We start from the raw sequence: 12,423 nt of genomic DNA, 5'->3' as shown, positions 1-12,423 counted from the left end.
GAAACGTCTGGCGCGAGCCGTCGCACGAAAAAGCCCGCAGGAGCCGTGTGTGTGTGTGTGAATCCAAACAGGAAGGCGGCCATTTTGCTTTGGCGTGCAGGTTCGCGCGTCGCCGTTCGATATCTGCTGCATTCCGTCATCGGTTTGTGACTCTCGCCCCCCCCTTTGTTTGACGGCGCACTAATGACCGCCTCGGGAGGGGTCGGCTTTCCTCCGCGGCCGGAGCGGCGCTCTGAGGCCCGGGCGCCAAGGGAGCGTATGAAATTTCATGCGGCCGCACGGACGCACGGGACGGACGGGCCTTGCGGTTGCAGACCCCCCCCCCACTTGTGGCTTGTCTTGCGTATCCGATCTTTCCTGCATTACAGCAGACGGGAACAAAACAAACATCCGCTTGCGCTTTTCACAAAACACCGCTAAAGGAATTCTGAAGCCTTGGAGGGTTTTCGGTGTGCAAATAAGAGACGTTTGCCTTTCGTAATAATTGCCTTTCTGATGAGTTGGTTTGGGGGGGGGGGGGGGGGGGCAAAAGTGCAGGTATGGGCGAGCGGGAAAATGATAAAACATTCAATCATTCATTCATCTTCCGAGCCGCTTGATCCTCACTAGGGTCGCGGGGGGTGCTGGAGCCTATCCCAGCTGTCTCGGGGGCAGTAGGCGGGGCACACCCTGCCAGCCAATCACAGGGCACACAGAGACGAACAACCATCCAACGCTCACACTCACACCTAGGGACAATTTAGAGCGTCCAATCAGCCCTGCCATGGATGTTTTTGGAATGTGGGAGGAAACCGGAGCACCCGGAGAAAACCCACGCAGGCCCGGGGAGAACATGCAAACTCCACACAGGGAGGCCCGGAGCTGGAATCGAACCCGGCACCTCTGCACTGTGAAGCCCACGTGCTAACCACTGGACTACCGGGCCGCCCATGATAAAACATGATTTTTTTTTTTTCCAGGCATGTCCAACTCCGTGTCTCCCGGGAGAGCCGCAAAACAGGCAAGGACGGCGGCGACCCTTGAGGACCGACTTTTGAACACCCCTGGTCTATAACGTCGAGTGTAATCTTGAGTGTCGTGAACCGCGTAAACACAAATGTACACCAAACCACCTTTGATGGCTTCAAGTCCGCACGCACGGAAAAAAAAAAAAAACACCGTATGGGGAACGACGGCCGGAGGGCTTTGTACTGGCGTTTCCTGTAACGCGGGCAACAGGTGGGTTGAGTCGCATTGAGACGGGCAGCAGTTCAAACGGGGGCCCAAAGGCCATCCCGCCAGCCAACCCCCCGCGGGGGGGGGGGGGGGGGGGGGGGCTATCTCTGTCACGGTATGTATTTTGAGAGGGGTGAACAGGTTCGTGCTCCTGGAAGAGCAGACGCGCTCCATATCCCGAGAAAAATGCCTCGGCTTTGAAATGCGGTAATTTACGACGCTTGCAAACCCCCCCCCCCCCCTCTCACATTCCCCCTACCCCCTAAAAAAAATAAAAAAGTCATCTATAAGTCATCCCAATTCACCTCCATCCCGGTCGTGCCAATTTGCCCGACTGCTGGCCGGCGAGCTGGGCGAGGAGTAGAAGTCGGGGCCCGTGGGGCTGGTGTCCATGTTCTCCTCCATGTTGACGGTTTTCGGCCTTTTGCTGCGGAACGGAGTCGACAAGCGCCGCGCGTGAGCAAGAATACTTTCAGACAAGGAATGCAGCCCAAGATGCCTGACGCTCTCCTATGGAGACGGACGCTACTCGCATAGTGTACCTCCGCTTTTACCACATTTCCCCCCCCCCCCCTCGGCAAAATTCTACAGTCTTAAGTCACGAACGGCGTGATTTTTCTTTTTTTTTCTCCCAAAGATATGAAAAATGCAAACAAAGAAGTGTTGAAGTGAAATGCTGCGCACTTGTCATCGGACGTAGAACGTTAAGACGAAAAGGTGAATCGATCAAAACACGTGGAAGGAGTTGGTCAATCGGAAACTGTTTCTTGACTTTCGAGTAGAAGCTTGCGCTCTGATGTCTTTCTACATGATTTAGTCAAGGGGTGCCCATTAGGTAGATCCTGATCTACCGGTAGATCTAAGACAGGTCCCAAGTAGATCCGAGGAGTGTCGAGAAGAAAAAAAACAAACAACCATTTGTGTGTCTTTGTACATGTTAGTATAAATAACATATATATATATATATATATATATATAACATATATAAATATATATATAATATAAAAAATATATAATATATATAAATATATATTTATATTTATTTCCACAATTTCCCCATTGTGGGACGAATAAAGGATATCTTATAAAATATAAAATATATATAATATATATAAATATATATAATATATATATAAATATATATAAAATATATATAATATATATTTAAAAAATATTTTTGTGTTAATATACACTGCACACTAATCAGTCTCATTTTCACAAAAAAATATTTAAAAAATAAAATAAAGCAGGTAAATCTTAAATTTGTGTGTGTGTGTGTGTGTGTGTGTGTGTGTGTGTGTGTGTGTGTGTGTGTGCGTGCGCGCGCCGGTAAGGGTAGATCCCGTGAGGTTAGTTGATCAAAAAGTCGATCCAAAAAGTTTGGGCACCCCTGATTTAGATCATACATGTACATTTACATGTGATTTAGTGTCATTAACCCCCCCCCCCCCCACCCCCAAAACCAAAACATTTTCCTTGTTCTGAAGTCCATATCTGTTTTTTTTTTTGTCAGGCTTCGCCAGATGTCGGCAAACAATTTCTTGACATTTTAAAATTGTTGAAAATTTGAAGGAGGCGAGCAAATCTGTTTGCGACCATTCAAACTGTCTGTGGCTGCCTGAAAAAAAAAAATCAATTAAAAAAAAAAACAACAACAACATCGGCGACGTTCGCTAACACCGGCGAGCTTCAGGCTCTCCGGAGTGACGTCCGCACAAGCGCTCAAGTCACACGTGCTTACTGACCTGCCGGGAGGGGAGGACAAGGAGCGGTGCATCCCCACGCTGGAGTTGAGGTCGTGATAGTAGGGCTGGCCGGGCATGTCCGCCATGGAGAAGTTGACCGCCGCACCGTGGGTAATGGGCACTGCGGAGGGAAAAGTCCAGGCGGTGAGCCGCAAAGCCGGCGAGCGGCAGATTGTCTTTTCTTGCAACAGGAGACACGGAATTAATTGTAGAATTGCATGAGTGCTCGTTATTGACGCTTTACAGGCCCGGCGCATCAAATTAAAAGGCTCCTGTTTGACCATTACGGCATTTCTGCTGAGCCCTCTGATTAAAAAGTCACCGCTTCCCACACATTATGGCTGCGGGGCAAAAAGCGGCCAGAGCGAGCCATCTCCACGCTCCTCGTTAATTGTGCGCTGCGGCCGTTTTGTCCATTTTCAGGGGACGGGAGTTTTTTCAGCGCTGTGGAGGAGGTGAAGAGCGGGCCAGAATCAAGTGAACAATGGGACGACATCACACACACACCCCCGGACCCCCCACACCCCTGGTCTCTTTTTGGTGCGTGGCCTCCAGCTCGAGCGGTCGCTCGGGTTTGGAGCCGATGAGAGGATGGAGTGTGTGGCGGCGTCTGTTGTGGTCTGAGGTTCGCCGCTGGCACGATCCCGCCGCCGTCCGCCGCTGCGGGCGGGGGCCTGCCGGGGACCGCGGAGCAGGCAGAACATACGCCTGTGCGAATTGTGCGTTCTGCTGCTCTCAGTGTGTGTTTAGAATTACCAAAACATCAGCGCTATTCTCCAGTGGCCTGTCTGTGGCAAACGTCATGGTGTGTTAGCATTCAGCTAACAGACTTTGGCGGGACGGAATGTTATGGTTTGGTTAAACTATTTCCTGTTTAAACATAAAGTGGGGCCTCGGCTTACAAAATGAATTGGCTTCGGAAGAAATTTCTTTAGAAAATTTTGTAAGTAGAGACACGTTTTCCATGTAAATGTCCAAAATTTAGGCTGTCTGTGGCAAATGTCATGGTGTCTTAGCATTCAGCTAACAGACTTTGGCAGGACGGAATGTTATGGTTTGGTTAAACTATTTCCTGTTTAAACACAAAGTGGGGTCTCGACTTACAAAATGAATTGGTTTCGGAAGAAATTTTTTCAGAACATTTTGTAAGTAGAGACACGTTTTCCATGTAAATGTCCAAAATTTAGGCTGTCTGTGGCAAACGTCATGGTGTGTTAGCATTCAGCTAACAGACTTTGGCAGGACGGAATGTTATGGTTTGGTTAAACTATTTCCTGTTTAAACATAAAGTGGGGCCCCGACTTACAAAATGAATTGGTTTCGGAAGAAATTTCTTTAGAAAATTTTGTAAGTAGAGACACGTTTTCCATGTAAATGTCCAAAATTTAGCATCGGGCTCCAGGCTCCGAATGCACGTCATTCTTGAAGCTGGACCTCTAAGAATGTCATGAGACATTACATTCATGTCTCACCGGGGAGTGAGGGGATAAATTCCGATGCGTCCGTCGACATTTTCATATTCCAAGATGGCGCAGAAAATTAAAGGCTATCCAAAAAAACCAAACAAACAACAACATTCTGTCTGGTTAAACTTTCAGGGATTCTTGCCTTGTTCATGTACTGTTTTTTGTACACACAGAAACTTGTTTCCCCTTCGGTACACTTTGTTCCCTCGGCTTGAAAAAAAAAAAAAAGAAAAAAAAAGCTGGAGCAGGTTAACGCCGCCTGCTCTGAAAGAGGCCCAGGATTCCAGATGAGTGGAAGAGAGCGTCAAAAGGCGGACGTGTCAATAGACATTACGCAGCGGCTATTTACAGATGTGGTCTCGCTACTGCAAAGCAGACCGGCCCAACCGGATTGACCGCAGAGCGCAGACTAGAATGTCAAATGACAGCAATGTCCCCGTAATTTCAGCGAACTCACGGGGCATTCTAGCAAATCCAAAAATCACACGCGGCCGACATTCCTGAGCGTTCAAGTATGCGGTTGCCGCTCTGTGCGTGCAGGTCGTCCCTGAATGACATGTCATGCGCACGTTGTTCGACTTGTTGAGGCAGGTAAACTGCTTCGCAACCTGTAAAAATACCAATAAGTACGTTCCTATTATTTATTATGATTTGGACTCAGTGATATGGAGATACCCTCATGATTAAAAAAAAAAACAAAACATCACAGATCACAATACTGTCTGCTGTCAAGCCGTCCAGCTATCAGACATTAGCGATGTTAGCTTTAGCATTACCTTTAACATGAGCCTCGTTACCCTTTCATGCATGAATGATGATAACCTAGATCAGGATTTTTAAAGATTCATTCATATAGTAGAAGGAATTTTTTTGAATAGCTGTCCACTGTAGCATTAGCTAGTAACATTAGCTTCCACATTCATTTCAACCCTGGATTTCAGTGGTGCCACCGAGCTTTCGCCGATGTCAACCGCACAAGGAACCACATCTCTGACCACAAGGCCATCAATCACCCATTGGCCAACGCTAGCCACTCATCGCTAACATACTCAACGTTTTAACAAATCCCTACGAGTTATTGTTAAGGCTGCTTTACTCAAACGCTTTGAACACAGGATGGGCTGATACAGAAAGACCTAAAAATGTTAGTTTACTATGCTGCTTTCTTTCCTTTGGCCAGCATTAGCTAATATAGCAATTTTAACATACTCAACATTTTAATTATCGGCGTACCTCTTAACGTTAACATACAACGTTCGATTCTGAAGTTAGCGGCCAATGATACCTCTAACATTAGCTTCAAATGTTAGCGACAGCATTACCTTGAACGTAAGCTTCAAATGTTAGCTTTTTAAAGTGAGTTTCACTTACTTCCAATCTTAGCTTTACCTTTTACCTGTCTCACATAACGCTAGCTAGGAATGGTTTTCTCTAAGAGGACCGACCGCCTTACTACAATCAATCAATCAATCAATAAATGTTTAGTCGGGTCCGCAACACTTGCTTTCATGCCATTGTATCGGCGAGATGACACAAACGTGGTCACACTTACTTCTGGACACTCGAACCAGTTCCGCAACGCTGAACACTCCCGATTTGATGAAGCTGTCTTCCAAATAGACTGTCAATAGAAGCACAAAAATAGGTTCTTTTTAGCATTTTACCCAATAATATTGCTCCAAAATGATGTTCATTGGGTCAATGTGAAGATGATCATGCGATTGTCACTTTTTCTATCCAGAGTGAGCTGGACATCCTACCTGGGAAACGTTCTTTCAAGGAACTCCTCGTAATCTAAACACCGATTAAACAACTGCCAGGTATTCTTGATTTCTATTGTTGTTCTCAACAATTTTACACCGAGTACCCGCTCCAAAAAGATTAGCGCTCAAAGTACCACCATAATGACCAACATAAAAAGAAAAAAAAAATGATACCATGCTAATGGTTTTGCGCCCACAATTTATGGCTTGTGGAGCCAGCCCAGTGTCAGAACCATTGTCGTTTTTTTGGGACGACATCACCTTGATTTAATTGAGTAATCCAAACGAGTCAGAGTGGCACATCCGTGGCTCACTCGCTTAGAAGGTGTCAGTCTGTCCCGGCCGGGCAGTCGGTTCTCGTAAATTAGCTTCAAATGTTAGCATCAACAGCAAAAGAGTCAAAAATCAGTGCAGCTTGGCCCCTTGCCAGGGAAAAAGGCAGCAACTTAGTTGGCACCCACGGGTGACTCCGCGGCTTTCGACGGTCTCCCGAGGCAGAGTCGTTGGCTCGTTGGCATGTTTATCTTGGCACTCGTCTTGGCGGAACCTGCTCTTAAGTTTGCTAATGATACTTTCAAACTATCGTTCCACCACAATGGCCTGAAAACAAGAGTACCATTTGGGAATATTTGGAGTTTGGCTACCTTGTGGCCTTTTGTATTTGCGCTTGAATTAGGACAATTTAAATGTTATCCATCTTTAGTAGTAGTTAGTCTTCATTCGGGGCGTGGGTGAGTTGGAACCTATTCCAGCTAACCTTAGTCAGTGTGCTACCGTGTCACTACGAATGTGCGACGTCACAAATGCGCATTCAGGTCATGCGGTCTGTTAGCTAACGTGCTCAATTTTGCTTCACGGTTAATGTAAGATGTCACAAAGGTGCGTTCAAGTCACGCCGATGGTGAAGTTAGTGTGATCTTTGCTAGTTTGTGCCAACAAACAAAATGGGATGCTAACAACCGTCTTAGTTGAGGCTACTTGAAGAACTGAACAAGAAATGATGTTCGAGTGTTAGCATAATAATCCAATTTAGCAGTGGCTGTCCTTGTTGATGCTCTCGTAGCGTGGCGGCGACACCCTGGACGTGTCGCCAACAAGCATCCATTTTCTCCAGGGTTTTTCTCGATGCGGCTCGCAAGTGAGCCGGAGCCTATCCCGGTTGACTCGGACTCCCCGCCAAAACACCACGCAGCAGCAAGGCCGCATCCGCGACGCGAACCCCTGAACGGCGCGTCAAGCGTGCTAACCACTCTTCCACGGTGCTGCCAATTTAATCAACTTGTTATTACCAATCAAATTTTATCCCTGCGCGGGCCATGTCATTTCAAAAACGGCGCCCTCAGCAATGATTTTAAGTTGCAATTACCTTGACACCAGATGTGTCTCTTTGACTGCAGTTGCTATCGCTGTGGCGCTCTTTAGTTTTATTCGCGAGGCGGTTTTTCACACGCTCGTCAGGCAACATTTTTAAAGTCAGCAAATGGGAGAACGGGAGAGGGTGTGTGTCGTGCGCGCGCACTGAATTAATGGCGCAGGAACAATAGCCCGGTGGAGTTGAGGAAGGATGACTGGCACTCGACATACCTGGAAGAGGGTTCTTGCCTTGCTCATTGTTACTGGGACTTCCTGACTGCTGGGAGTCTGCAAGTACACAGAGACGAGGAGACGAAGGGGGGTGGTAAGTGGCGGGGGAGAGCAACAACGGTCGAGGACAATAGCTCGATTTTTATACGAAGCAAAATAGAAAGGAGAAAAAAAAAGGGAGGGGGGGGGGGGGAAGTAGATATGACGAGCGCGCAATGGAATCTTTTTCCTCGTCAAGAAGAGAAAAGAACCAAGACGGGTTTGCACAACCGTGAATGCAGCGTATAAGCAAAAAGCCGCTCGGTGACAGTTTGGGGCAGGGGGGCGGGGGGGGGGGGGGGGGGTCACGATGCCCCAAAATTGGCCAAGGAGGTTTGCGGAGTGTGCAAGGTATGAACCGGAGGAAGTGAGGGTAGGGGGCCCGGGTGGGGGGACGGTGGGGGGCATATGAGGCAACATAGGTGGAATTCTTTCCACTGAGCTTTTGTCATTCATCTCAAACACTCGATTTTTTCTTCATTTTCACCGATCACATTTCACTTGGAGAAGGCAAGGCCAAAAAATGAGAGTACGCTCGAGTTTTGGACCACAAGCAATTCGAAATAGAGATAAGAGGAGACCGAGAGATAGCGATAGAAAGCGTTAGCGACAGAGAGATAGAGAACCCGAGAGAGTAGAGGGCCTGAGCTCAGAGAGCTAAAGACCGAGATAGATTTGATCCTGACAGACAAACAGGCATCAAATGACAGACAGATCAAAGAGAAATAGAGATAGATAGGGAATAATAGAGAGATAGAAAGGGAAATTGATAGAGAGAGAGAAAGTGACAGAGGAATGACTGTTCAAAATGGAAATATTCCCCTTTTTTGTTCACTTTTTCATTCGTTGATCGGACTCAATTGGGTAAACAATTTTGGGATCACTGATACAACACATGCACACACACACACCGATCAACGATCAATCCCCCCCCCCTTCCCATTCTGTTTCCATTCAAGCGCACTTAAATAATCACTTTTACATCAGGCAAACCAAAAAATTCATTTTATACACCGAAAATGGAAATGACTTAAGCGGCAGTATTTATTTAAGTCATGCATTTCTTTTTACACATACACACCAATTTTTTTTTAATGATTTTTTTTTTCTTAAAATAATGAGGTCAGTTATTATTGTTCCAAACAGCTTTTGTCATTTGGTGGAGACAGAAGCCGATTGGCCCGTGCAGCCTTTTTTGGCGCAGGATGGGTGTGGCTGGCTGCCGCTCGGCAAAAAAAAAAAAAAGAGCAGATGGCGGCAGCAATTAGAGATCCCAGCTAGCATCTTCCAGCAGGAGGCCCCACTGCGGCAACCGGGAGACGCCACCTGGATAACTCAAGGTGGGGTGCAAACAGATGACGGCACATCTGCCAGGCCCGGAAACACCTCCTCTCTCGCCTTTACACGGTGGACCTTTCACCTCGTCGTTCCAACAATTTCAGCTTTTGACCATCCGTGCGTCCATTTTCCGTACCCCCCCACCCCCCCACCCCACCCCCCCTTTGCCGTTGTTGTCAATGGCGACTTTCGCCCTTGTTAGAAAAGTCATCTCTTTTGGGAATTTAGAAAGAGACGCCCACTTGAGGAGGAAGCATACGAAAAACAAGAGCAGGCAAGACTTCTGTTCCGATATTTACGAGAGCACCGCGTATGACTTTTCGGCAAATTCAAGATCACGGTCGCGCATGTTATATTAAATAAATATTATATAAATAAATATGAAATATAGGCGGCCCGGTAAGTCCAGTGGTTAGCTTCGTGGGCTTCACAGTGCAGAGGTACCGGGTTCGATTCCAGCTCCGGCCTCCCTGTGTGGAGTTTGCATGTTCTTCCCCGGGCCTGCGTGGGTTTTCCTCCGGGTGCTCCGGTTTCCTCCCACATTCCAAAAACATGCGCGGCAGGCTGATTGAACACTCTAAATTGTCCCTAGGTGTCAGTGTGGGCGTGGATGGTTGTTCTCTCTGTGTGCCCTGCGATTGGCTGGCAACCGATTCAGGGTGTCCCCCGCCTACTGCCCGAAGACGGCTGGGATAGGCTCCAGCACCCCCCCGCGACCCTAGTGAGGATCAAGCGGCTCGGAAGATGAATGAATGAATGAATGAATGAAATATGAAATATTTTCAAACCAAGCAGTGATGAGAGTTAGCACGTGGTAACAACTGGTGAATGAAATACCGTACGTATGTCCCGTGGCTAGCTAGCACGGCTAACATCACTTTCCGCTCTGATGTGACTTCGCAACGCGGCTAATCGGCATTGACTATCGTCAGCGTGTTTCCATCCTAATATCGGGCTAAATCACAAAGCGGAGAGGGGCAGAACCTACTCGTACTGTTTTTAGAATTCAGTTAGGCAAAAATCAACATTTATTAATTTTTATTTCATGTAAGAAGGAAGGTAAAATGGCTAATAATAATAATTAAACGATGTGATGTGTGTGATGTGAAAAACAATTGTAAATAGCACTGCGATTTATCCATTTTGTATTTATATTGCACTTAATTGAGCGGTGTTTGCTTGTTTTTTTTCTTCTTTCTTCTTTCTACCCACATTCTTGCTGCTGGAGGCTGTAAATTTCCCCAGTGTGGGACAAATAAAGGATATCTAATCTTATTAGCATTGGCTAACATCAGCTTGTTTCCTCTCTGGCGCTACATCACAAAGTGCAGAAGAGCAGAAAGCATGTTTAATACATGTTGGTTTTATTTGGAAGAAAAAAAAAAGATCACTCGCCCTGATTTTTTTTGTGTTTTTTGTTAAGGCCGATAAGGCAAAACAGCAACGGCTACCATCAGCTACTTTCCGCTCTGACGCGACTTGACAAAGCGCAGAACGAGCGGCCCAAAGCTGAGGCCAATATCGCAAAGCTCTCGACGGGGACGGACGGGGAGCTGACATCATTATCTTTTGTCTTTTTGTTGTTGATTTTTTTTTTTTTGTCTTGAAACAGAAACACCGGCCAGGGGGGGAGCGTGTCGAAAACGCGTCCTGTGCACGAGTTGTCTCGGCCAATCCGATAGTCTTCAAATAAACAGTCGGCTAACCTGTAAATAAACAGTTGCGGTCGAGAGGGTTGGGCTTTGCCCTGGGAGCTTGGCAGGGCTCGAACACGGCACACACACACACACACACACACACACACACACACACAGGGCTGTTCCAGAAACAACATTTCTTGGCACCCTTCGCTCTTGCCACTTGTTTAAATAAGCAAACGTGAAGGAAGTGAAAATACAGTCTGAATGCCATTATCTCCTGTTGCTTGGCAAGAAAGGAGGAAAGAAAAAAAAAAAAGAGCTTGTGGCTATTCTGGATGGGCTATTCTGGATGGGAGTTCTTACACCTTCTTGTCCAGTGGGATACTTATCATAGCACAGCAATGAGGAGGGCAATTAAAGCTAATGGCAAGAGAAATCTGGCTCGGCAAGAAAGTTCCGATCAACTTGTAGCCATTCCTCCACGCCCAAGTGTGTCACACGCCTGCATGTTGGGATCACTGATACAACACATGCACACACACACGCCGACCAACGATCAACCCCCCCCCCCCTCCCCTTCCCATTCTGTTTCCATTCAAGCGCACTCACACACACTACAGGATGTGGAGCAAATTAGCCACGGAGTTTAGAGCTGCGATTCCCGACCGCGGTGCCGGAAATGATCCAATTTCATTACTCTATTTTATTTACCACCAATACGGTAAGAAAAAACAAAACACGGTATATATATATATATACAGTATATATATGTGTATGTATATACACACTCACACACACACATATGGCCAATGTTAACCACACACCAAAGGGGAAGCATAAATCGATCGAATATGTGTACGAGTGAAAATAAATGAATAAAATAAAACCATGGCCTTTTTTTTTCGGTGAATGTTTCTGATCCGTGAATGTCATTTTCATCAGTCTTCTATTTTGTGTACTTTGGAATGATTTTGCAGCGCAGATGTGCCATGGTGGCAGCTGTGGCAATTTTGCGCTTCATGTCAATAAATTTACGTGGAACACAATTGAGGCGCCGCACCGGTTTAAGACATAGAATAAAACTCCCGACACATTGTAAATGTATTTCAACAGAAAAAAAGAGAACTGTTTTAGGTATTACTGAAAATAATTTTTTTAATAGCATTTTGGTTTGGTCAGGCGCCCTTTTTAAATATATATATATTTTTTCTGATTGTAAAATAAGGGCCTTGGCTCAAGGGTGCAGACCTTTATATATTCCTTCCTACAATCTTTTATTTGTAATTGAACACAAAAAAAATTGCAATAATAAATGCATGGAAAATAGATAGCGATCATCAAGTCAAAAAACATTGTTTTTGTTGTTTCAGCCCCGCCCACATGCTGTCATGACATTGAAACTTATATCAAAACACACTTTTTTCAAACACACCGTCAAGATAATTTATCACCAAAAAATTGTTTTAGAGGAAAGTCTGCAATACAGTGGGCACCGAGAATAACATACTTTTGACTTTTTGTGACAACTTATTTGGCGGTGGGCTGTGAAATACTTCCCTTTTTTTTTTTTATATCGACGATATGTCTTGACTCTCGAAAGGTTAGGAAACACAAGTTTCGGGAATGTTTTTTT

The 12,423-nt window shown here is 46.0% G+C and overlaps 1 protein-coding gene across 7 annotated transcripts in view; it reads right to left on the bottom strand.

Annotated features, from left to right (window-relative positions):
• Positions 1 to 12,423, bottom strand: part of LOC127609932 (nuclear factor 1 B-type-like) — a 57,005-nt gene that overhangs the window by 15,131 nt on the left and 29,451 nt on the right. For 5 of the 7 annotated variants that reach the window (XM_052079531.1, XM_052079522.1, XM_052079563.1 and 2 more), the window contains exons 3-6: positions 7,774 to 7,830; positions 5,979 to 6,047; positions 2,961 to 3,081; positions 1,521 to 1,642 (exon numbers count right to left, since the gene is read on the bottom strand). In XM_052079531.1, the coding sequence (XP_051935491.1) occupies positions 1,521 to 1,642; positions 2,961 to 3,081; positions 5,979 to 6,047; positions 7,774 to 7,830 (369 nt within the window). The remainder of the gene's footprint in view (positions 1 to 1,520; positions 1,643 to 2,960; positions 3,082 to 5,978; positions 6,048 to 7,773; positions 7,831 to 12,423) is intronic. The other 2 variants (XM_052079549.1, XM_052079540.1) reach the window with 1 other exon arrangement.

The sequence above is a fragment of the Hippocampus zosterae genome, chromosome 1 (genome assembly GCF_025434085.1).
Source record: "Hippocampus zosterae strain Florida chromosome 1, ASM2543408v3, whole genome shotgun sequence".
Classification (NCBI taxonomy): Eukaryota; Metazoa; Chordata; class Actinopteri; order Syngnathiformes; family Syngnathidae; genus Hippocampus; species Hippocampus zosterae.
This window is presented reverse-complemented; position numbering and strand designations above follow the sequence as displayed.